Consider the following 25,901-nt stretch of genomic DNA (forward strand, 5'->3'; position numbering starts at 1 on the left):
TCCAGCCCCAAGGGAAGAAGATGCTGCCAGGAAGCCGAAAGAGCAGGACACAGACCAAGCGAGGAGGGCAGAGGCACAGAGGTGTAGGAGAAGAGGAAAGACCCAGAAAGAAGTGGTCAACTTTGATTTTTCGGATTTTTTAGCTACCCTGCAACGCCCAGGGCGGGGGCAGCCCCGTGCCCGGGGGCTGACACCCACCCTAACGCAGGAGGTATTTCAGGCACGTCTAAGGCATCGCAGGAATTGTCTTTGCTTTCAGGATCACCTTGGTTTCCTCCCTACAGCTTCTCCCACCAGCACGTGGTGTCAAACGATAGAAAAGAAAATTCTGGAGCGGATGAACAGAGAGGAACTCTCATGCACTACCACCAAACGTCGTCACAGGAGTATGAAGCACCAACCACGACACACGATTCACTTTTACTTGCAGAGCCGAAGCTAACCATATATGAAATGTTAGAAAAGTGGGGGTCGCTAAAACACAGAGGTGCCGACATCCTCGCTAACCCGCCGCGGGGGCCGCTCAACCCCTGTGCTACGCTACCACCAGAAATTAAAAAGCACAAGACCAAACATTGAGTAACATCATAGTCATCTAGCCTGTCGCTATATATCTGACAACTTAAATAAAAAATAATATTTTGGAAAGGAACCAACAATATCATTCCAAGAAGGTTATACACATCCTTAGCAGTTACTTTGCTCAGCACAGCTCTGGTGCTTTAAATATGGAACAATCAAACTATTTTGTGAGCAGAAAAGTGACACAAATTTATTCTTTACATATTTTTTTTCTTTCTAGGCAACTCTACAGACTTCAGATCTTTTGCCTTGCAATGCAGATCATCTTATTCCCCCAAAGGTGGCCAGGTTCTTTAAACATGCACATCTCTGTAGCTTCCAGGCCATATATTTTACTTTTTTTTTTGTTTAAATTCTGCAGACTAGCAGGTTGTCCTCATTCCTAAAAACTCTACATCAGTGTTCAGGGTGGCCTGAGTGCCAGTCAGGCTCCTTGAGGGTTTACAGGATCACGCAGAAGAACTTCTTCTCTCTAAAGGGGTTTTCTGAGGCTGGGACGGGGGTCAATAGAGGGTCTTCCTTGGCGTGAGCTTCACAGTACGCCATCAGGTCTGCTGCTGCTTTGGACACCTGGAATGGAAAGACCCCCACGTTAGGGACACGCTGTGCTGGGGACATCCCACCCCAAGAGGTCCTGATGGTGGGGGGCTGGGCTTGCAGCATCACCAACCCAACATCGTACCTAGCCAAAACCCCAACCAATAAACAGACAGCGAGTACCTGGTGGGGCTGGTTTGTCACCTCTGGGGCTCATTTGTCACCTCCAAGCTCTAAGCTCACCTGCCAGCGTGTGCTCCCGTGAGCATCCTTCACATCCCTCACCCATTCGCTTCCTTCCCCCGACTTGATCACAGCGAGGACCAACTTCAGCGGGCATGGCATCTTCCCCATCCCTGAGCAGGGACATCCACAGCTGCTACAGCAGCGTTTTCTGCCCACAGCCACCAATTTGCCTATTTATTCAGGACACAGCAGCAGCTGCCAAGATGCTGGAGCTGACCCTGGCCCCAGGAGGCAAGATTTTGCTTGCAAGTGCCCAGATGTGCCAGCAGCCAGCCCTGGAGCATCGCTTTCTCCCAGACCGGCTGTCATCCAAAACCACGGAAAAGACAAATTCTTTGGCATCTCAAGCTTGAAGCCGATGAGCTTTCACGTGCCCAGAAGCAGCAATTCCACTGGGGTGTAGCAGAAGTGGTTGGAGCGGAGGAAGCACCTCCCAGAAATGATTGGGCTTTCCATAGGAAAGAGGCTTCAGGACAACGCTTACAGAGTTTCCCCACTAACCTCGAGGCTGAGCACCAAGCACTGCCCAAAGGACAGTTTTAACAGCAATGGTGACAAACAGCTTGGGTTTAACCTGTTCCCAGGGTGAGAAGCATCTCCTGCTGCCTTGAGCCCCGGCCACCGGGATCACTTAGACAAGCATCCTCCGCAACCACCGCATCCCAGCTCCCACAATGTGCTTTTGGCAGCTGCTCAGCAGCAGGTACCACCTCGCAGCATCCCTCTGAGCCGACACCAAGCCCCGAGCCACGGTACCTTTATCCTGTCAATGTTGGCCTCCATCTTCAGCTGCTCCACCAGCTTGCGGGCTTGCGCAATGCCAGCAGTGTTGTTGCTAGCCATGGGCAGGCCAGGAGGGTTCTCCCGATGGGCTGCAGGCACAAAAACACCGGGGTGAACTCTTGGGCTTGGGCAGAGAGCTGCTCCCAGCCCTCAGATCCCCCAAATGATGGGCTGGGGTTGCACGTGTGAAGCTGTCAGAGCTGAACCATGTGAACTTGTCCATCTCCGGGGACATTAGCACAGGACAGACATGGACCTGTTGGAGAGGGGCCAGAGGAGCCACAGAAATGATCTGAGGCTGGAACAGCTCTGCTGGGAGGACAGGCTGAGAGAGCTGGGCTGTTCAGCCTGCAGAAGAGAAGGCTCTGGGGAGACCTTATTGCAGCCTTTCCGTACTTAAAATCGCTTATAAGAAAGATGGGGACAGACTTTCTAGTAGGTCCTCTTGCAACAGGACAAGGGGTGATGGTTTTAAACTAAAGGAGGGGAGATTCAGGCTGGACATGAGGAAAAAATTGTTGGCCCTGAGGGTGGTGAGAGCCTGGCCCAGGTTGGCCAGAGAGGTGGTGGATGCCCCATCCCTGGAGACATCCCAGGCCAGGCTGGACGGGGCTCTGAGCAACCTGAGCTGGTGCAGATGTCCCTGCTCATGGCCATGAGCTTTGAAGGTGCCTTCCAACCCAAACTATTCTGTGATTCTATGAGGGTCTGAGGATGGGAGATGCAGATCTGTGCATGTCAGCCAGCATTTAATCCCGTGTTTATACCAGGGCACTGAGCCTCCAGCCTTTGTGGGTGTGCGGGTAGTCACAGGCTGCCAGCAACACCCTCCTGTGCCCTCCCCACCATCCCCAGAGCAGGGGATGCCCTCAGAGCCACGTGTGGAGACACCAGGACCGCAGCTGAGCTGTACTTTGGCTTTCGCTGTTCTATCAAGGGCTGTGGTGGCACCAAGGCAAAGGAAATCAGAGAACAGGCTCCCCCCGAGCAGGCCTGTGCTGCCGCTGCCATGCCAGGCTCGTCCCCCTGTCCCGAGCCAGGCACATCACCCAGCCCCATGCCAGTGCCCAGCGTCCCCCAAGTGTCCCTTGGCCTCCCTCGCTTTGTCCCTGCTGCCAACTTGAACATTGAGATGCTAAACAGGATGCTGGAGTTTCCTGTTTCTCAAGATTTCTACCTCAGGCAGGCGGCGGGGGATGCTCATTAAGTCCACGCCGTCTCGATCACGGATGTTTTTCTGTTACCTTATAACAGCCACGAGCTCCCGCAGCGGCAGCCAGAAACCCAGCGTTCAGCTTGCACAAACATCAAATATTTTACAGCAGAGGCACAGCCGTGCTGTGCTGGACCCTGCCTGGCTGGGGCTGCCTGCAAGCTCCAAAAAAGGGGGTTTCGGGGATGTTCTGCAAGAGCAGAGCACGACCAGCCCCCCATCAGCCCCTCGGGTGATGGGACAAGGATGACACAGCCCTAAAATGAGGGGCTCGTGGCATTTTAGGGAGGATATCTTCAGCTCAAGCCCATCTCAGGGGATATAAGGGTGTTTTGAAAGAAGCTCATTCTGGGATCTACAGAAAAAAGCAACCTGGCACTGAGCAAGGTGCCCATGCTCTGAGGTGACCAGAGAATGATCCATGATGAGGGCAGACAGGGTGGCAGGATAAGACCCCTCCCCAGCCACCCCCCTGCCCATCAGGGAGCACGAAGAGGAGTTATTTTTTACCAGAAGCAGGTCTCGCTGGTGCTTTGTGCCTCTAGGGGAAGATCTGCTCCTCTTGGCCGTTTGCTACCTTTAAATAAAGAGAATACAAAAAAAAGGAGCTGGGTTAGGTTGCTGTCATGCCAATCAATGCAACGAGAACATTATTTACGGCACCAGGAAACCCGGAGCCCTCGCAGACGCCGAGTGCCGTACCCCGCCGGGGAGGCAGAAAGGCTGCGGGTTTCCTTCCGTACCACCCCCCCCGCCCCAAGCCCGTCCCCCAGCAACATTATTTGTTTGCATTCAGTGAGGCTTTTTGGCACAGGAAGAGGTTTCAAGTCAAATGGGCAACTATCCGAGGGCTGTTGGCAACCAGGCTTTTAGCTGTTCCCGGGATGCAGCACATCCAAAACATGCCGTGGGATGCAGGGCGAGAGGGGATGATGCGATTTAACTGTCGGAACATGTGGCGGGGTGGAGGTTGTTCCTCCTCCTCTGCTCTGCCCTGGTGAGGCCACATCTGGAGTTGTGTGTCAGTTCTGGGCTCCCCAGTTTAAGAAGGACAAGGAATTACTGGAGAGAGTCCAGCGGAGGGACACAAAGATGCTGAGGGGTCTGGAGCATCTTTCTCATGAGGAGACACTGAGAGAGCTGGGGCTGTTCAGCTGGAGAAGGGAAGCTGAGAGGGATCTGATCAATGCTGATCAATATCTCCAGGGTGGGTGTCAAGAGGATGCACCAGACTCTGTTCAGTGGTGCCCAAGGACAGGATAAGGGGCAACAGGCACAGACTGAAACACAGGAGGGTCCATGTGAACATGAGGAGAAACTTGTTTGCTGGGAGGTGCCAGAGCCTGGACCAGGCTGCCCAGAGCGGGTGTGGAGTCTCCTTCTCCGAGACATTCAAACCCGCCTGGACCGACCTGTGTGATCTGCTCCGGTGACCCTGCGTGAGCAGGGGGGTTGGACTGGATGATCTCCAGAGGTGCCTTCAACCCCAACCAGTCTGTGATTCTGTGAAAGAGCATCCCTTGGGGAAGGTGCCAAAATCCTCCCCCCTTCACCGTAGCCCAGCTCCCACCAAGCATCCCCGTGAGCCCGAGCTCCTGCGTGCGGCAGGAGAAAAGCTCTGCACCACGGCTTGAGGTTTTTAACTCGGGCATGTGCACTGTTTCCACACTGTTTTTTCTCAGCTCTTCACTATTTTTTTGCTGGAGAGGCTTTTGAGCAGCAGGTTACCAGGGTGCCTCTCTCCTGCTTTTGCTTTCAATTCTCCTTGCAAAGCCACGAAGTGGGTGGCAGTGGCGGTGGCACCACGTTTCTGGTGATGTGGCAGCCAGCGCTGGGGCTGGTGGGAAAGCTGGTGGCCGTGTAGGTTCACTGAGGTGTACATCACCCAAGACACTATTGCGTGATTTGCATCCCACAGAGACTTTTCTAATCCAGCAAATGTTATTCACAGTGATTTTGTGCCATTTCATAGGGAGGACCATGGTCTGTTCCTGCTCCAGTTGCAGGGAGTCACTTAGGGACTGAAGTTTAATGTCATGGAAGGAAGCGCAGGAGCGAGAAGTATTTGAGAGCTTCTATGTGGCTGCTACAGCCCTGATCTTAAAAAAAATGTATCAAATAAAAAAAATATAGATATATATAACCAAGAAAAAACCCCTCCCATGCTCTTCCTACATCTGGCCCTAGAGGCACTCAGGTGGAAAAGAGCCTCAAAAACAAAGCCGGAGAAGATTAAGACCTGCTGGGACAGAGGAGGGGACATGTGTATGAGCACCCTGCCATGCACCAGGCTGCTGGGACGATGCTGGGGATGCAGGGACAGCTCAGCCAGCTCACACGGCCATGGTGTCACCAGGAGACGGCAATGTCCCCTGGCCACGCTTGGCCCCTCTGCAGAAACCTGATGTGGGAACTAGAACCGTTTTGGGGCCAGCGCTGGTTTTACAGCCTTTCCCTGCCATGAGCAGCCGGGTGTGCTTCCTTCAGCACAAATAACAACCAAATAGCAGGTGACGCTTTGAACTGAGCCCATGAATGTCCCGAACCAAAAAACAATCCCAGCATCGCTTGGGCAGCAGCAAAGCACTTCAAGCAGCCTTTTTTTATCCCAACATGACGACACCTGGGAGGTCGTGAAGCCACCAGGAATAAACCCAAAGCCTCCAACAAGTTTTCGTTTGGATTTAAGCCAAGCCAAGCTGCTAGAGCATCCTCCTCTCCTTCAACGCCCTGTGCCTCTTTACCACTAACTGCAATCGACCCAACTACACCCTGCCCCAAACCACAGCTATACGTGTATTTCAGAAATTGTTGGCCCTGAGGGTGGTGAGAGCCTGGCCCAGGTTGGCCAGAGAGGTGGTGGCTGAACCATCCCTGGAGACATCCCAGGCCAGGCTGGACGGGGCTCTGAGCAACCTGAGCTGGTGCAGATGTCCCTGCTCATGGCAGGGGGGGCACTGGGGGAGCTGGGAAGGGCCCTTCAACCCAAACCATTCTGTGATGTATTTCTGTTCCCCAAGATCCAACAAGGTGTGGAGTTCCCTGCCACCGGACTCCATGCTGAACTAGAAAATACTTGTTAGTGGGTAGATGCCAGGAGCATCAGACTTCAGACAAATTAAAACCACCCTGGATAGTATATAAATCCCCAGATCAGAGGAAAAATGAACACAAAAGGAGCCATCACATAGGAGGGACTTGTGCCAGCACTCACCGCATCACTTTGACTTACCTATAGAATCATCCTCATGTCTAGCCTGAATCTCCCGTCCTTTAGTTTAAAACCCATCACCTCTTGTCCTGTTGCAACAGGCCTTGCTAAAAAGTCTGTCCCCATCTTTCTTATAGGTCCCCTCTGTCTGGCTGAGCTCAGCCCCTGCCCTTAGCCATCAAAATCCCCACCTCAGAGCTAAAAATCACTGCGCTTCCCAATATCTCCTGATCCTCCCGTTGCTACAGGGCTGTTCTCACATCTGATGCTCTTGAGCTAAACTTTGACTGCAAAGAAAAGGGTTTAATGGCACTCACAAGGGAATATGGACGGCATCTTATTTCACCTGCTTAATGGCACATGTGCCTGGATAATAGGATTCCTTCCTCAGAGCCCAGAGGTTAATGAGTAAGGATGCTATTTTATTGTCATGCTAATGATGTTTAGCATGTACAGTCCATGGTTATCGTCTCTTTTGGGCTCTGCACTGTAATTACAACTCAGGATCTTGCCAGGCTGTTTTGATACTTATCTGTTGTGCAGAGGGGTCACGGGTTATTTACTGCATGTGGCAAGCGGCTCAATTCATTTAAAAGGATGCAAAAGTGCTTGTAATAAATTATGGACTTGGAAACTTTGCTGCTGTTTTTTGCTAGCTGGTACCTATGCTCCAAGAAAACACCTAATTTCTTGTTCTCTTTGTTTAATGAAGATCACTTCTTTCACCAGCAACACTCATCCAAAACAGGCACCAAAAATGGGGATTTAGGGAAGGATTTGCATTAACTCAGATGGGCAAAAGGTGAGGGATGTGGGGGCACTGATCCAGCATTTATGGCTGTGTCACCTCTTGGTCTGCTTGCTACAGCTTTACCTAAATCTTCAGCTTTTACCTGAAATGCAGAGCAACAAAACCCAGCCCGTGAGCAGCCCAGCCACAGAAGACTCATTTAAGTCAGCGGTAAATTAATTTGTCAAGTTGCCTTCTCCTCCCCAACCAGCTCCAACCTCGTGAGCCACTGGTGCTGCCTCCAGGCACGAGCTGCTTTGCCACCACCTTGACTGAAACATCAATGCAAAATACAACCCCAAAAAATAGTGCAAAAGGAGCATCTCTTGCCACTGGAGCAATCGAGATCTCCTGCTATGACATGATCCTCCTCCTCCCTCCCAAACCGGGCTCCTATGGGGCTCTGGCATCCCACAGCTGCCAGCCCTGCTTGCAAGAGTAATTAGCCTTCGTTTGCCAGCTCCTCGTCAGCGCAAGCTGCCGCCTGCTTTGCACAGAGCTGTGCCCAAAGGGGACAGAGGGTCCCCTTGCACCAGCCCCAAACCCACTACATCTGAGCCAAACCTCCTCCTTAGCTTTATTTTCCCCTTTTCCTTGGGTTTTATCTCAAGTTGCATTTGGGTGGAGACGGGATTTCTCCTAAACGTTTAAAAAAATGCATTTTAAGAGTGATTATTTAATCCAATTACCTTAAATAGGCAGCTGTCATTACAGAAGGGGTATCTCAAAACACATATTTTGCACTGTTCGAAAGCAGCACTAACCACGGCTGGGACACCAGCATCCTTGCAAAGCATTTTCTCATGTTCTTGAAGGTGCAAACGGGCATCGAGTGAGACTTTACAGGTGTCACCAGACACCTCCTGCATCTCCAGGGCTCCGCAGCCTTTGTCCACCCAACTGTGGTTCCTCTGCAGTTTTAAACCTGTGGATCGCATCCTCTCCTGTCACCCAGTTTTCCAGGCTTCTTTCACTTCCCAGTGGGTTTTTGGCAGAAAACCATTCTCCCCAAATCTCCCGGCTGAACCGAAAGGAAAAGTGGGTGGCTCTGCAGGAAAGAAACCAAAAGCACTGACATCTGCCACGGCAAAACCTTCCTGGTTTTCCACCAAAAAGAGCACTGCACAGCATCACCCACCACCGAAAACAGCTCCTTTTCGAGATGAAGGCAGGAGCCTCCCTGCTTCTTGTTTTCTATTAAGAAGTCTCACTTTCCATCACTGATGCACCAGAATTTTCCACCCGGTTAGGAGTAAAATGGGTGGACCCCATTGAGGGCAGCCAAGATTTTGGGGAGCGCAGGGCTCAGGTTTGTTCCTACCAGGCAAGCATCATGCAGGATTTTTTTTTTTTTTTTTCCAGAAAAGGTGCCAGGATGGGTATTGTAACGATGGGATTTATTCCAGCTCTCTTTTGTGCTGGGATTGCTCCTGGCCCCTGCACATCCCAGGGGCTGCGGCCGGCCCCACTCGCTGCATCCCAGGGGCACAAACGGGCGCAGGACCAACATCATCATCCCCATGGAGGCAAGCGGACTGTCCTGCAAAATGCCTTTTTTTGCCCCAAAACTAAGTGTGATGTAGCATCCAGAACCAATAACCGTGCTGGTCAGCGGCCGGCCGGAGCGTGGGAATCCCTCGCAGGGGGCTGGCTGGCTTTTGAAGCCATCCTGCGGCTTTTACTAAAAACCATCGCTAAAAATAGGTGGCTCGGCTGAAAAATAATGACTAAATATATATAGGAAAATGTAAAAATATTGCAGACAAAAAGAAAATAGCAAAAAAGCCACGTTACCAGGGGGCGGGAGCTGGTGTAGTCGCATTGATCTCGACAGCAGTTGGAGACCTGGCTGGGAAAGGAGACTTAATACCACCCAAATTACATGTGTTTCGTTGTTTCCTTAAGCAAATAAAACATTATGAGCTAGACTTGTGCCTGTGGGCTCCCGTCACACCGCTTTGCTGGGGGACAGAACTTTAATCCTCAGCGGCGGTTACATCCACAGCTCCCAGTCCCCATCCACGGAGATTTTATTGCCTTTCCCAACATCCTTTTTTTTTTTTTTTTTTCTTTTTATACCCGATATCCAATACGGTATTTGAATCACTGACAAGCAGCTCGCAGGTCGGAGCCATGCCGGCAAATAAATAAATAAATTAAAAGGCGCTTCTGTGGGGGAAAAAAAAAAAAAAAGAGCCTGTTGCCATGGAAACAGCTCCGTTATCACACCAGTATCCGATCCCTCCTGCCAAACCGGGGCGAGGTGGGATGGGTGCCCATTTTGGCTCTGATGCCGGTGTTTTGCCGGTGTCGGTGGGTTTTGGTGCTTCCCACTGCTCCTGCAGCAGTCGAGGAGGGTGCCCGGTCTGTTCCCCATCTTAGCTTTGTGCAGCCCTATTCAGCCATATTTCACCCCAAAAAAGCAGCACTAGAGTCAGACCCAGCCCGCCCAGCCCTGGCTTTGCCGGTAAATCTCAGTATCAAGGCAAGACACGGCGTAGGGAGCTGCAGCAAAGATCTTTTTTTTTTTCTCTTCCCTAAATTTTGCTGGGGCGTTAAAGAGCTCAGCACTGGAGCTGGCTTTGCAAAGCTGAGCTCAGGATGGTCCCCTCCATCCACTGTGTGCTGCCAGAGCCAACCTCATTAGTATCTGCAGCCCGTAGCATGTTTTTCCATCAAGTTTGCAAGCACTAAAGGTTTTAGCAACATCCTTCCCTTCGGAGAGCTGAGCACGTCCCAGCGCAGCCCATCAAGACGGAGGCTTCAGGACAAAACTCCTTCCCAAGAGGCACGGACAGACCTGGAGAGGAGCAGGGGGGATCAGCTGGGATGGAGCCAGGCGGCTCCGGTCCCATGGGGACATTTTGGCTCTCTGTCCCTTTGGCTTGGAGAAGTCACCATCCCACGGGTGTCCCACGAAAGTGAGACTCACAGCTTTTTATTTTCTCACAGGCATCCTAACGGTTCGAAACGAAGGCAAACAGAAACAAACCTCAACTTCCTATTTCTTTTTTTTTTTTTTTAGTTTTTTGTTTGTTTGTTAAAGAGAATATTGGGGTGAAGGACCAGCCATCAGACTGTCCCTCCTGCCACCATCCATAGCAAATGGTGTCTCTCTCGGCCGGGTACCACGGGGAGGGAGCACCGACCTGCTCTGGGCTTAGCACAAGGCTCCAGCACGGCGAAAATGCCACCGGGGTTGCTGATCCCTGTGCTGAAGGTCAGGGGTTTAACAGCAGCATTGTAAACTGGAGATTTCCAACGAGCCAAAAAGCCGTGCAACCCCCCACCCTGCCCCAGGGCCTTTGGGGATGTACCCCTGAAAAGGAAAAGATACCCCTCAACATTGTTTTGGGGGGATAGCCCTGGGAAAAAGTGGGTTTTTTTCTAACGCACAAGGAACAAACCCAGCAGCATGCGCAGATCAGGCATTGGGACAATGGGTGCCCAGGGAGCTCGGCCAAATACTGGGGAGCAAGGATGCCCAAAACTGTGGTCCAGCGGTCCAAGCAAGGCAAGCTGCAGCCGAGCATCGCCTGCTTCCCGTGGACCGAGTTTTCATCCTGATTAAAAACACCCATCGCTTCACCGACAGACCACAGTAAATCCAGCACACAGATAGCCCAGTAAATACAGAAAAAGAGAAGAAGGAGAGTTGGGCAGAGAGGAGAAGTGCTGAGGAGGGATGGACGGATGGGCCACGCTTCATCCCAGGGTTCTCCAGGGGAGCCCCCGACCATCGCCCACCAGCACAGACCTCCCCTCCCAACATCCACAGCAGAGCTCTCACCTTCCTTCCCCTGCTGAACCAATGTGTGGGGCTCCCCTATGGTCCCACATGCTCCCACGACTCAGTTTCCCGGATTTCTCCTCATCAGGTCCACAAAAACCTTGGAAAAGTGGCCATTAAGCCTCAGGGCATCACAAGCCCCCAGGTTCCTCCCAGGCGGGAGGGTTTTTGCCCTGCACAGGGGTCAGCCCAGGCTGGAGCTCACAGAATCATGAAATTATTTGGGTTGGAAGGGACCTTCCCAACTCCCCCAGTGCCCCCCCTGCCATGAGCAGGGACATCTGCACCAGCTCAGGTTGCTCAGAGCCCCGTCCAGCCTGGCCTGGGATGTCTCCAGGGATGGTTCAGCCACCACCTCTCTGGCCAACCTGGGCCAGGCTCTCACCACTCTCAGTGTCAAAAATTTCTTCCTCATGTCCAGCCTGAATCTCCCCTCCTTTAGTTTAAAACCATCACCCCTTGTCCTATCGCAAGAGGCCCTGCTAAAAAGTCTGTCCCCATCTTCCTTATCAGCTATTTTAAGTACGGAAAGGCTGCACTAAGGTCTCCCCGGAGCTTCTCTTCTCCAGCTGAACAGCCCAACTCTCTCAGCCTGTCCTCCCAGCAGAGCTGTTCCAGGTCCATGGCACTATCTGCAGCCCTGGCCAATGCACCTTTTAACATCAGTTAAAAAACTACCCAGATACCCTTGAAAATATTTGAGTATATTATTTCGCATTTCCACTGCAGCAGTGGCCAAGAAAAGTCTAATTCCTCTTCTAAACCACACTGTACCTATGCTATATAACGTGGCAAACCCTTTCTTTATAATTATTCTGCCAAAATACTTGACTCTTCCCAGGCTGGACTGACCCTTATACAACCATGTCAGGGGCAGCTGGTGATAACCCAGCACTACCAACACCCACACAAAGATGCAGCAGCAACTATATGATAAAAGCACGAATGAATCGACCAAATAAAAAATTCTCTTTGAAAACCTGATCACTTCTTGACTACCAAAATCTACCCCATGACTCCTGTGTCCTACCGCTGAAGTGGCAGCAGGCTGGGTCGCCCCTTACTTCATGGGGTAGAAATTTCTGCTGTAAAGGAGACTTTAGGTCTAGGAAACACACACCACCTTCCAGCTCGTCAGAAAAAAGCAGAAACTCTCAAAAGAAGGTTTTTTTTTTCCCCATGGAGAGACCTCTAGGAAACCAAAATCACTCTTTAATTAGAAGCAACATCCCACCTATGACTTCTCAATTCTTTCGCTTCTTGATTGCTTCCCAAAACAAACTCAAACTGACTCTGAAATAAATTCTTTGTACACACCTTGCTCAGAAACCCCAGGAAAAATCCTTTTGTACAGGAAAAAAAAAGAGATGGTTAAAGCTGCAGAGGAAGCAATGAGCTCCTGTACCAGGAAAAGGAGTTCAACATCTGTTCATACAGCTCTGAACTCCTGACCCTTAATTATGGGAAGCGGCCAAGAGCTATTATTTCATGTTAATTAACTGACCCATTCTTGGGTTTCAGTTTTTAACATCCTGCTCTTAAGTATTTGCCAGGGTCCAGACAAAGACCTTTAAGGGAAGGTGCGAAATGAGGTTTGAAAGGGAAGAAGAAGAAAGCACTGCAAGGCAGAGGCACCACATTTCCAAAAGGATTTGGGTTTTTAGCTGTGTCAACATCGCTCCCAAAGGGACAACCCCCAACTCCGAGCCTCACCCAAATTCACCCTGAATTCAAAGCCCCCATGATTTACCATCCACCCACCTGTTCAGTGTGGGGCTACAGCCACCCCGAAGGAATCAGGGCAAGCCACTGAGTTGCCCTGATTTGGCTAAAATGTCACATTTTTGGGGGACAACTGCCCCATAATACCAGGAAATCAGAAGGAGCATGTGGATTTTGCAGTAGCTCCTGCCATGGTGCCAGGCTGCTGGGCCCATCCTGCTGCAAAACATTTTTCAGCTAAAATAAAACCAAAACTGCTCCTTTATTTTACGGCACAAGAGCCTCGCCGTGCCTTTTTGCCCAGATAACTTCTGCAGCACATGAACCCCTCAGCAGCAGAAGCCATTGCAATGAGAAATCATTCTCCCATGATTTCACCCCAATCAAACCTTTATTAGAATTTTATTTTAAGTAACACTCACACAAAGCCTCATAACCCTTCTCCAGCCGCTGGGAATCACCCAACAACTTACATCAGCAAAGAAACAACCCCGTTAACCATCCCATTAGTTTAAGCCCCTCCAGGAATTACCTTAGACTGCTTTAATTAGGTATCCACCGTACAAAAGAATTAATTAATTAGTGATAAGCACCTGAACCACATTACTCATAAGGTTCTATTTCAAGCTTCAAATACAGCAAACAGGTCACAGCTATAGCAGAGCCTTGGTGCTGCTGCTGGGTATTTCTCTTCCCATCCCTGCCAAAGCAGCAAGGCTGGGGACTTTTTTTTTTTTTTTTCCTTTTCCCTTCTTTATCTCATTTTATCTAATTTTCAGGTTTTTCCCAGCATCCAGAGCTGGTATCTTTAGATCCACTACTCAAATAGTGGCTGTACCATGCAGAGATGGGAGAGCTTTGTAATTACTTTCTGGGGTTTGGTGTGCTTTAGGCATAGGTTGTGGGGGAAAAAATCCTGTATTTTGCAGCCACAGTTACCCTGCGAAAGTTTCACTATGAAGCTGTTGCGCTACGGCATCACTAAGACACCCCTTAAATGAGTAAAGCGTTTGCTGGTGGCCAGATCCCAAGCTGCAGGTGGAGGATCACCACTAAATGTGGGCGATTTTAGCAGGTTCCTGGGAGGGAAAAAAAAAAAAAGAGGAGAGGAAAAAAAAATCCCTGTACAATTCTGTATGTTCACAATTGATAACTTTGAAAAGTAATTTATTGTGCTGCCCCGATTTCATGGCCTGCGATCTCCCTGCTGGCAAACTTGGGGCAGGGTTGCAGAACCCTGGCAGTGCTGCAAACCAGGTTAGCTGGGGCTGGCCGGGGAGAAGTAGGTTGCTCCTCCGTCCTCAGTTGGTGAGCTGACCCATATTATCTCAATTAAATTTAACTTCTGTGGCCTGCTGCTGCCTCTTTTTTTTTTTTTTTTTTTTTTTTTTTTTAATCTCCTGTAAACTAATGCATTTCGGTCTAAAGTAGGACCTGGTTATGGAGACAGCGAGTACCTCCGGGTCCATCCTGATACAATGAGGAGGGCACGGCCACCGTGGCAGAATTGGGACAGGGACATGGTGGGGGGGAATCGAGAGGCTGCAGCTTCCCCCAGCTCAGCCCCGACCCACCTGCATTTCTCCTCACCACGATGCTCCTGCAAAATCTGCTTTTTTCCTCCTGATCCGCACCCTTGGAGCCTTTCCCACGCTATTCCTCCAGCTTGTGAACCCATCTCCATCCTCACCCCGCCTCCAGCATGCTCATCGCCTACTAACCTCTGCAAACAATATTCTTGGTTTTCCCATGGAACCCCAAAACCCCAAACCAGCCCGTTTTCTCTTTAAAATGCACACAAAGCATCCCTGCCACGCTTCCTGCTGAGTCAACGGCCCGGCTTTCACCACCACCCGTTATTCCGGCGATATCGTGAAATGACACATGCTCAGCAAACACCGATATAACGCAGACGGGAGGAGAAAGCCACCCCAGAGCTGCGAGCCTGGGCGGTGTTTTTACACTTGCAATCTCAAGCATTGCAAAAAAAAGGAAAAAAAATTATATATAAACACAAAGAAACTGTGCAAAGCCCGGATTAAGCAGCACAAGACGGTGTTACTCACGCTGGCTCGCCCTTCCCTCCCATGCATCAATACCTCCTGTGCTGGAGACCAATCCGTCCTGGCTGTGCCACCAACCCCACGCGCTTCATTTATCCCCCCCCGTGCTCACTCCTGGAGCTTTAATCCTTCTGCCAAACAAGCCGGAGCCACCGAATTTGGGCCCCGCGAGCTGCTTTCCAAGGGCAAGTGCCTTTCCCTGCCTCCCTGGCTGCTGGGAAACCTCAGCTCCGGGCTGCGTGGTTGCTTTCTATATTTTTTCCCAGAGTGATGTATGAAAATCAATGAAGGCTCTTTGTGGGGGGACTGGCTTTTGGTTCCAGGTAGGGTGGAGGAGAAGCATTGATTCACAGCCAGCCTAACTTTTATGGCAATTAATGGAAACACTTACACAGGGTTTAGAATCAGGCTTAAAAAAAAAAAAATCATCAGTGCCTACCTTATTTGCTGCTTATACCCCTCCATAAGCCTGGGTTGTTGCATGAAAATCATCTTTTTATACCCCCCTGACACGGTGCAAGGGGGGACACAGGGTCCCCCCCACTGGGGAGCACCGGACACAAAAACAAATCCCCCAAGCGAGGATGTGAGGCTGAGCAGCAATTATATTAAATCAGCTGATAAATAATGCAACGTCTTTTGATGGTACCAGCCCTGTGAGTGCCGCACAAACACCATCGTGTCTCCATGATATTAAAAATACAAGGCATGAGGCGCAATTAGGTTGGTGTGACTTGAATAATTGAACCTAAAGCCCTTGGGAAACATTGTCCTTGGGGCACGCCAGAACCACTGGACCACACTGCCTCTTCATGAGGTCCTACACAAAGGGATGGACTTTACCAGACCTGGTCAATGTTCAATGCTTTTCCATCCAAGGTGAGAGACCTCTGCTTGGGCTCTTTCCAGCCTGAGCAGAACTGCTCCAGCTGCAAACTCACGGTCCTGGAGACTATTTGTCACAGAATCATAGAGTCATAGAATCATTTGGGTTGGAAGAGACCCTCAGGATCATCGAGTCCAACCACTAACCCAACCCTGGCACCAACCCATGTCCCTAAGAACCTCACCTACATGTCTGTTCAACCCCTCCAGGGATGGTGACACCACCACTGCCCTGGGCAGCCTGTTCCAATGCCCAACAACCCATTCTGGGAAGACATTTTTCCCAATATCCACCCTAAATTAGAAGAACTCTGAACAGGTTTACAGGTTGTGGATGGCTGACGATCCTCTAAAGACCCCAAACCTCCGCAGACCTAATGAGGGGGTCGGAAGTCCACAAGAAGGCATGTAGAGATGTGGAGAAGACCTGATCATGTTTCTGCACGACACCCTGGAGCCACCTGAACCCACATGGACTTATACAATGTGTAGATGAGGTTCTTAGGGACATGGTTTAGAGATGGCCTTGGCAGTGTTGGGTTAACGGTTGGACTTGATGATCTTAAAGGTATTTTCCAACCAAAATGATTCTAGGATTCCGTGATGCCCATGGGGACAGCACTGATCTGCCCATGGCGTTGGCCCTGCTCTGAGCAGGAGGTGGGACCAAAGACCTCCAGAGGCCCCCTCCAACCTAAATGAGTCACTGACCAGGCTGGTTCGTTACCAAAATCCCTGTTTGCTCACTGGAAAGTCCCTGAAAACAGAAAACACCACGAAAATGAAGGGGAGGTGGCACAAATCCTTGAGCATCTCTCTCCACGGCCACTGGCTCCAAGGACTGACATGTACCAGCCTGGTGAAAGGAAAGAACACAGCCAGAGTCGTCTTCTATAATATATCTTCACAGCACAGGCTATCAACGGCCTGAACTTCACCTCCACAACCAGACAGCCCACTTCTTTATCCCCATTCAAGATGTCTTGGAGTGGTAGCCATCTTGCTATGCTCTTCATCCAGTTCCTGCTAAACATGGGTCAAATTCAAGAGCTGATACAAACAGAAGTTACACTTGGAGCCAATACAACAACAATGCAAGTGAGGTAAAACTGCACGACATACCAATGGAGCATCCTCCAGAGCAGGTAAAGAAGCCAAAATCCAACCATGAAGAGAAAATCCAACCTCCTCATACAAGAGGGGCCACAGGCAAGGAAGTCTCCACTGTGCTAATATGATGGTTGGAGGTTTTCATAGAGTCACAGAACAGTTTGGGTTGGAATGGACCTTCCAGGCTCATCCAGTGCCCCCCCTGCCATGAGCAGGGACATCTGCACCAGCTCAGGTTGCTCAGAGCCCCATCCAGCCTGGCCTGGGATGTCTCCAGGGATGGTTCATCCACCACCTCCCTGGGCAGCGTGGGACAGGCTCTCACCACCCTCAGTGGAAAAAATTTCTTCCTCATGTCTGGCCTGAATCTCCCCTCCTTTAGTTTAAACCCATCGCCCCTTGTCCTACCGCAACAAGTCCTGCTGAAAACACTCGCTGGGACCCCAGGAAGATCACGTCCCACAAAAGATCTGCTGTCCTGGAGCAGCTCAGGGCTCACGGGAGCTTCACTGAGGGGTGGAGGGGAAGCACCAGCCTCAGGCACCTCCCATGAGCAGCTGTGGTCGGAGCGACAAACAGCACCGCTCTGCTCAAGAGAAGCTTTATGGAGATCACGAGAGGTCTGGTTTTGTCAGATAAGAAGAAGGAGGAACAGGAAATGTCACGAGGTTGACTACCAAGCAGCTACAGATTTGAGTCCGTCTACCTCCAGGATGACTAATGAGCTTTGTGCAGATCCTGGAATGTTCACTTCAGAGCTTCCCAAGGCTGCAGAGAGAAAAGACCCATAATAAACCCCCTCCTAACAGGTACCAGCACTAGGGCTGCCTGTGGCTTAGAAAAATGGGTACTGAGGAGTTCTCCTGGTGCTTTGGTGCCCGTGAGACTCAGACCAAGGTCTTGGTGTCCCTTCATCTGAGATAACCCTTTCCAGAGGCAAAAGGCAGAGAGGATCTGGTGGGAAGGTCTGGAAGCAGCAATGCAGTGAGGAGATGGTGCCCCTGGACTCCATGAGTGCCCAGGGATCTCCAGGGACACTCAACCTTCCCCCAAAGCCATAAATCTCAATGGGCTGGATGCAGCCCATACCTAAGGAGTCACTAGCACCATATTGAACTGAGAAGATGGCTGCAGACACTTGGGACACACTGATCCCCATCAGAATGGTGGCTGCAGATGTGAAAGCAAAAGAAGCAGCAAGGAAGAAGTTGGTCTCCCCAACTAATCCCTCATATTTCTCCTGCTCCACAGTGTCCCCTGCGTGATTATCATGGAATCACAGAATGGTTCGGGTTGGAAGGGACCTTCCAAGCTCATCCAGTGCCACCCCTGCCATGAGGAGGGACATCTGCACCAGCTCAGGTTGCTCAGAGCCCCGTCCAGCCTGGCCTGGGATGTCTCCAGGGATGGTTCAGCCACCACCTCTCTGGCCAACCTGGGCCAGGCTCTCACCACACTTGCTTGGCCCAGGGCTCTCCGCAGGGCACATAGCTCCAACTCCACGAGCAGATGATGGATGCTCATTTACTCTCCTGCACCCCTGACACCCAACACTGTTCCTCCCAAGGTCTGGTTGAGAAGAAACACATCAAAATGTAGAACAAGTTCTTGCGAGGTGATTTCTGCCTTGAAATGGCTCATGTGTCGCCTTCCTCCTGCTGACAGGAGTGGGAAGAGCAAGCTGAAGCCCTGGCCCCCCACCCCAATTTGTCTGGCTATCACCATCCCCCTCTGGTTGCCCAGAGAGGTGGTGGATGCCCCATCCCTGGAGACATCCCAGGCCAGGCTGGACGGGGCTCTGAGCAACCTGAGCTGGTGCAGATGTCCCTGCTCATGGCAGAGGTTGGACTGGATGAGCTTGGAAGGTCCCTTCCAACCCAAACTATTCTATGATTCTATGACGGTTGTGACATGCAGGGACATGCTGGCACTGTCCTGCCATCCCCCAGTGACAGCAGGATCGGGAAGATACATTTCTTGCACCCCTCTCACATTCGAGATCCATTCCCCGACTCCCAGCACCTTCTTTATCTCCCGCTCCCTCCTATCACTGCACCTGCTCCATAGCAAAACCAAAGACACCAGGACTGAAAAGGAATTAAATCAATAATGAGCATCTCACATCTGCTGGCGACTGGTGCTTTCTTACCCAAAATGGCCCAAAAAGCACAACTCCTCCAAACTCACAGAGCAACATGCTCAACCTGCAGGAATTCACAGCTACAGGGAGTTTTAAGACAAGTAACCCTGAAGCATCACAGAATCATAGAATCACAGAGTAGTTTGGGTTGAAGGGACCCTCAAAGCTCATCTAGTCCAACCCCTGCCTTGAGCAGGGACATCTTCAGCATCCCCCTTCAGGGGATCATCCCTTGGGCTCCTGACTCTGGGATGCCCAGCTCTGCTCCCTGTGCTGTCCCAGGGAGATGCTACAACAGGTTAAATGCACTTGAACATCATCCAGCTTCAGCTCCCAGTCTCTCCTCTGGGACACAGCTCAGATGGGAACAAGCAAGTGAGAAAACACGGCTGCTCCGTGTCCCTGCAAATGCTGGCAGGTGCATGGGGACACCCTGACACAGAGAGGTGTGACTGCACTGAAACGACCCCGCTCTAATTAGCGCACAAACCCACCCAAACCCTGCCACTATTTTCCCTGAGGTGCCAGCCAGGGAGTGCTGGGGCACAAAGGTTTCTTAGCACCAACTTACTCTGGGCATCTTCTACAATTAGGTCTGCGTCTCTGCGCAGAGGTGGTGGCACAGGGCACGGATGTCCCCATGGTCCCCAGCTGCAGCTGGTGGCTCTGCACACAGGGATGGGGACAGGCAGCTCAGACCAGAGCAGGCAGCAGCCAGGTTTTGTTTGAGGCTGAGTTTTAGTCTCCCCAATTGGGAGGATGCTGGAGGCGGCAAGAGGAGGGATGCCGAGCAGCGCAGCAATGCAGTGGAGTTTGCAGCAGGAACATCCCATGCTGTGTGAGAGATTTTTCCCCTTTGGCGGGATGGTGTGTGATCCAGGAAGGAGCACTGATGAAGGATCCCTGATGAGCTCCAAGGCCTGGGCAAGGCTGCTCCTTCCCACCTAAACTGGTCCCTCTTACAAACCCAGCTGCCCAGCCAGGACCTTCCCGGCCAGGAGAGCCGCTTGTAGTGAGCATCACAGGAGGGACAGAGCCAACTTTCCTTCCCAAAGCCCCCAGGAGAGAAAGTGAGGGCAGGAAAATAAACCTGTTAAACCAAGACAGCTAAAGGAGACTACCCACCACGGCAACATCTCCACCCCACACCGGCTACCAGGGTGTCCTACCACGCCGACTACAGCACTTTGGGGTTTACATCAGCACCCCTGAGAATAACCAACCCCTCCTTGCATCTCAGCAGGCTTTGGAATGCTGGACGACAGCATCACTGACTACAAGAGACCTCCCTGCAATGCTGGTACCCACCAACCACCACCCAGTTATGCCTGAACCTTCTCTTGGATAAACTAATTAGTCTGAGTTAACAATGATGGCGACAGACAACAGGGGAAGAAAATTGCTGTGTGACAAGCAAGGGAAGGACAAGATAAGGTGAAAACTAATTGTGTTTGGTAGGATAAGCAGGTCCTGGTGCAGCTGCCACCCAGGAATTGTTGAGGGTTTCTCAACTGCATGCAGATAGCAAGGTGGTGATTTGTTTGAGGTTTGGTACGATGCCATTTCAGGGATTTTTTTTCTTTCCCCTGAGCCTGTGAAAAATTGTGTTTGGTGTTTGAAGTCCATCATGCCTACATGAAATGCAGGAGATCATTATTTTAGATTTCAGCTTCAGCGCGGCTACATCCTCGCCCAGCCCAGGGGCCGCCCGCATCCAGCTCCCGCTGCCTCCCAGCACTGGCGATTTGCTTACCCGGCTCTGATCGAAGACATCATTAATTAATCACTGGCCTGACCCAAAGCCCAGGCTCAACGGACATCATCCCAGCGACTCCAGATAGGTTTTGGAGCAAGCCCTGCTTCTCCGCGGAGCCAAATCTGTGTCCTCCCAGCAGCTGGAGCCCATCCCTCTCGCCAGCTCAGACCTGCCTCAAAATGGGGCGAGTGCCAAGCGGCTCATGCCAAGCGTGTGCGGAGAACCGGGAGAGAAGCCCGCGTTCCCTGCAGCCATCACACGCTCACCTCCAGCAGCAGAAGCAGGAACCCCCCCTTTTCACTTCTCCCTGTGGGTTTGGGGGGGGGCAAAGCTGCTCCTGTGCTTTAAATGACCGGTTTTGGGGGTGTTTACACCATGCATGTTGCACATAGAATAAAAAAATATGCATGAGGAAGGGCAGAAGCCCCACTGGAAGTGAACAGGTGATAAAACTGTGCAAGGACAAGAACAAAAATCCCCTTGCCAATGAGCCATGGGGCAGCATCTCCTTCTGCCCTTCGTCCCATCCCTGCTCCCAGCAGCCGCTGCGACCCCATGAAGTGGCTGAGCAAGAAACCAGAGGGGGAAACAGCGAGAAAAGAGACTGAAAAGCAAGAAAAACTGAAAACCCACCCTAATCCCTTAGCTCGTTCCTCCCTCTTCTGCGCTGGCTGTGAACGCACATGGCTGCATCCCACTCCCGCATCCCGCTCCGGGCCCAACGGTGAAACGCTCGGAGAAGTCACGCTGAGAACTGACACAACTCATGCCGAGAATAGTGCTTTTCCCGGGGCAAACCCCTTTTTTCCAACCCAAAACAGGGTGATGAGATGGCAGGAGGGAGCAAGCGGTGCAGAACCCCTGGTCCCTGGTGACAGCACATGTGTCACAAGCATGCCAGCCTCGAGCATCCTGGCACCGACACATGGGATGGAGAGGAGCAGCTGCCCCAGTAGGTGCTTTTTAGGGGTGCAAGGGGTTCACAGGCCTCCAGCGCCAGCTCACCAGCCCAAATTACTATGGTAACAACCTGCAACGGTGCCTGACTGTCCTCCTTCGGTGACTCACTGGGTTTCAAAATGAAAAGCGGTGCCTCGGATGCTGCCGTTCGGAGATCAAAGCACTGGAAGGCCAGTGGGCACATCTATGAGGCCACCGAGTAGGAAGGCATTGCCCACCCTTGCAAAGTTTGGCTTTTTCTGGCATTTTCTGCTCACAGCCGCCCTGGCGCAGGGTGTCAAAGCAACAGGCTGGCTTGGGGATTAAAAATAATAATAATAATTGAGCTTCATCTCCAGCTTGCAGGCATCTACCCACCGGGAATCCTGTGAGAAAATGCAATGAGCATCCTTAATGTCAGTCCACGCGCCGCTGGGAGCAAAGCTGGCACCTCCCAGGGAATTTGGGAGAGAGGATGGGCATGTGCAAGCACCATATTAGTGGTGGGGGGACCTGCGGGTCCCCCCAAGTTGGGGATACCCCATTTCAGAGGTGATGCTGACTCCTGTCATCATCCGGGCGACGCTGAGCCCACCAAGCTCATGTCACAGGTGAGCAGCCCGCAGCGCCAGCGGCAGCAAGCAGCAGCCTCTGCTTCCTCTTGCATGCAAATGCAAGGCTGAAAAAGCCAAAATAAAAGCAGCAAAACTGGTGCCAAGGCAGCAGGATGGCTGATGCTTGGCCTTGCAGGGCTGGGACAGGATGGGGCAGAGCCACGTGCCCTCGTACCCCACAACATGGGGTGAGAAAAGCCCCGTTACAACCCCAGGAGCTCCTCGAAGCATCCTCCTGGAGAAAGGCTTCACCCCGGAGCTTTCCTGGCAATAATTAATTGAGTCCTATTTCAATCCAGTCAGCGGCCATATGGTAGAAAAGAGGATTAAAATCGCATGCTCCAGCTGCATTGAGGGAAATCCAGTTATAAGGGAAAAAATCCTCCGTGCCTGGCCCCAGCCAGGGTACATGCCACCCCTTCTCCTCCCACAGCCAGGGAGTGCGGGATCACTGGCAGAGCAATGGCCATTTGGAAATTTGAAGGCCTAGAGGGAAACAAGGAAATAAATAACACACGGGACCTGCAGTGATGCCCGGCCCTGCGTGCAGCAGGTACGGCAGTGGCAGATAACACACGCCCTGGGTCACTACCCTTCAGGGTAGCATGCTTTAAGTTCATTAGTAACTCATTAGTAATGGGTGGGGGTTCGCTGTGCTTCAAGCTTTACCTTAAATATAAATCTATTTTCCACCAAGCAGGCAAGAAGGCAAAAGTTTTTTTGCCGGATTCCCTTCCCTCTCGGGCAAGAGAGCACCTTGGCCTGGGTTTTCCCGAGGACATCTTCCCGGCTGACCAGCGGTATTCCCAGCGTTATCGTACCCAAAGCACTCATCCCACAAATCACCGCTGGGAAAAATAAGGATTTTCAATGGAAATGATGTGGAGCGGGCCAGCACCCCGGGGATGGCGGGGTGGGGCGTGGGGTGCCCCTCTGCCTGCATGGCCATCACCCCCAAATCTGCCCCCCAAGCCAGGCTCGGGGCAAAGCCATCCCAGCTGAGGTTCCTTGCGGGGATTTGGGGTTGGGAAAGTCTCACCCTTCTTTCCCAGGGAGAAAAAAAAAAATAGAGAAAGCAAGAACACTACGTCTCATTCATCGGCAGAAAAAGCCTCTCCTGTGATGGCAAATCAGTTGATTAACTGAGGATCAAACCCTCTAAATCAAACCTTTGTTGGGGAGACTGAACTCTCGGTGCCAGGTACCTTTCCCCCGGTCACCCCCCGTGGGACGGGGACCCCCCGCAGGTGCCATCGCCACCCGGGTCCCTGTGGGGCGGGGGTGACGCGGGGATTGCCACCCGGGGGAAATTTGGGGGAGATTTGCTGCTGATTTTACAGCGGTTCGGGGGCCTACGGGGGTTACTGGGGACCGCCCTGCCCAGCTCCAGCGTACCCAGTGCTCCCAGTTCCCCCCCAGCCCCGGTTTTCCCACCCGTGCCCGGCGGTACCTGGTGGCGGGCGGTGCTGCCCCGAGTCCCCCGCGGGGCGGGCGGCGGCGGGACGGATGGAGGGAGGGATGGACGGACGGACGGAGGGAAGGATGGATGGATGGATGGAGGCAGGAGAAGGGGGGGTCAGCAGCAGCCCCGAGCGGCGAGTCCCCACCCAGCTTTGTCTGCGCTCATCCCTCTGCCTACAGGAAGCGGCTCGGCCCCGACTTCCTCCTCCTCCTCCTCCTCTTGCTGCTGCTGCTCCTCTCCGATCCCCCGGGTTCTGCAGATCGCGTTTCTCCAGACACCCCCGCCCCTCACCGTGCCTCAGGCCCTCGCCCTGTCTCTGCCCCACAACCCTCCCATCCACCCACTGCACCCCCATCCTGCACCCATCACACACCCTGCACCCCCAACCCTGCACCCCACAACCCCCCTCACAGAGTCACAGGGTTGGAATGGATACACAAGGATCATTGAGCCCAACTCCTGTCCCTGTATAGGAGGACAACCCCCAAATTCACACCATGAACATCATTCAACCCCCTGCACACCACACCCCCCCTGCACCCATCCCACACCCCACAAATATCCCCATACCCCCCCTTGCACCCCATCACACACCCTGCACTCCATAAACCCATCCCTTCACCCAAGGGCCCCCTGCACCCCACAACCCCCCTGCACCCATCACACATCCATCCCTGCACCCACACCCCCATCCCAGAACCCTACCCCCCACCCCGGCACCCATCACACACCCTGCACCCCACATGCCCATCCTCGCACCCACAACCCCCCTGCACCCAGCCCTGCCCTCCCTTTCCCCCCTACCCCAACTCACAGCTCCAACACCCCATGCCTGGATCCCCTCTTCTGCCTCCTGAGTGCCCCGAACCACTAATGCTCACACCTCTGCCATGGTATGGGGCACCCTGACAGACACACACACCCCAACTCCCCCTGACACCCCCAGATCCCTCCCTACCCCCTCTAGCCCTTCCCAGCTCACAAGTTTCCCCCTGAGCCCCTGCCTGCCACCCCCAGGGCACAGCTTGGGGGGAGACCCAACACTCAGTATTTTCTATTTTATTTTTAATCAATGGCATCCCACGTGCCCAGTTTTTAGGATTTCGGGTGGAAGATTTCAGAGGCACAGGAGAGCTGGTGAACACTGGGTGGGTTTTTATCAGAAAGCCTTTTCCTTCCTCCCAGTTGCACCCCAAAAAACACCCACAGCCGGCCCAGCTGTACCCTCAAATCTGCTCTCTGGAGATCTCAACAGCCCCATGGTACATATATACATGGAAAACACATTAATGTGTTCCCTGGGCAGAGCTGGGGGGCAGCACGTCCTCCCAGAACAGGGTGCTGCAAGCTGTGCCCATAGCAGCATCACTGGGTCTCACAGGATGCAGCTCCCCACAGGCATCCCCCAAAGGGTGGAGGTGGGAGACCCCCGGGACATGGGGGGGTCTGTGTGTCACCCCGCCACTGGCCAAGCTCCACGCTTGCTGCCAGAAACCAGGTTGCCCACCCTGTTTCCACAGCAGCACCTGATGACTGATTTCCTTTGCTGCCCTGCAAGCGGGGGGCAGGAGCTCCCAGCACCCACAGAGCCCACCCACAGCTGCCCCCAGGGCCCCGGCAGCACCCAGCACAACACCGGGACCACCAGGGTCCCCCCACCCCATAGATGTTGAGCCACCAACCCCAACACTGGGGATGTGTGATGCTGCGTTAAATAAAAGTGTTGCAGCCAATTATCATTTCAGGGTGTGGAAGGTTCTGAAGAGACACCGGCACATGGGGTGTTTTTGTAATTATCACCGATTAATTGTGGGTGCTTGATTGGGGTGATGTCGAAAGGTGTGTCCAGCAATGCTTGCTGTGGAGGGGCTGATGAGAAGAAGATGCTCTGCAAGGCACCCGCCTGGGGACAGCTGTTGCTGCATCAACAGCAGGTGAAAGCACCACCCGGTTGGATCTGGCAGCAAAATTTAAAAAAAAAAAAAAAAAAAAAAAGGATATTATGCAGCATGGCACTTTTTTAAAGTGCATTTTGCAATTGGCTCTGTAGACGTGACA

At 52.3% G+C, this 25,901-nt stretch overlaps 1 protein-coding gene across 2 annotated transcripts; it reads right to left on the reverse strand.

Moving 5' to 3' along the window:
• Positions 1–800: 800 nt before the first annotated feature.
• GNG2 (G protein subunit gamma 2) lies at positions 801–23,925 on the reverse strand. 2 transcript variants are annotated; one of them, XM_065636133.1, is made up of 4 exons: positions 23,832–23,925; positions 3,872–3,938; positions 2,122–2,237; positions 801–1,152 (listed from the first exon to the last, which is right to left on the reverse strand). In XM_065636133.1, exons 3-4 carry the CDS (start codon positions 2,206–2,208, stop codon positions 1,024–1,026), a joined length of 216 nt encoding a protein of 71 aa, XP_065492205.1. In that variant the 5' UTR covers positions 2,209–2,237; positions 3,872–3,938; positions 23,832–23,925; the 3' UTR covers positions 801–1,023. The 2 variants fall into 2 exon arrangements, with proteins under 2 accessions (XP_065492205.1, XP_065492206.1); XM_065636134.1 differs by lacking the exon at positions 23,832–23,925 and adding an exon at positions 17,341–17,420.
• Between the last annotated feature and the right edge of the window lie 1,976 nt (positions 23,926–25,901).

Source organism: Caloenas nicobarica, chromosome 5 (assembly GCF_036013445.1).
Source record: "Caloenas nicobarica isolate bCalNic1 chromosome 5, bCalNic1.hap1, whole genome shotgun sequence".
Classification (NCBI taxonomy): Eukaryota; Metazoa; Chordata; class Aves; order Columbiformes; family Columbidae; genus Caloenas; species Caloenas nicobarica.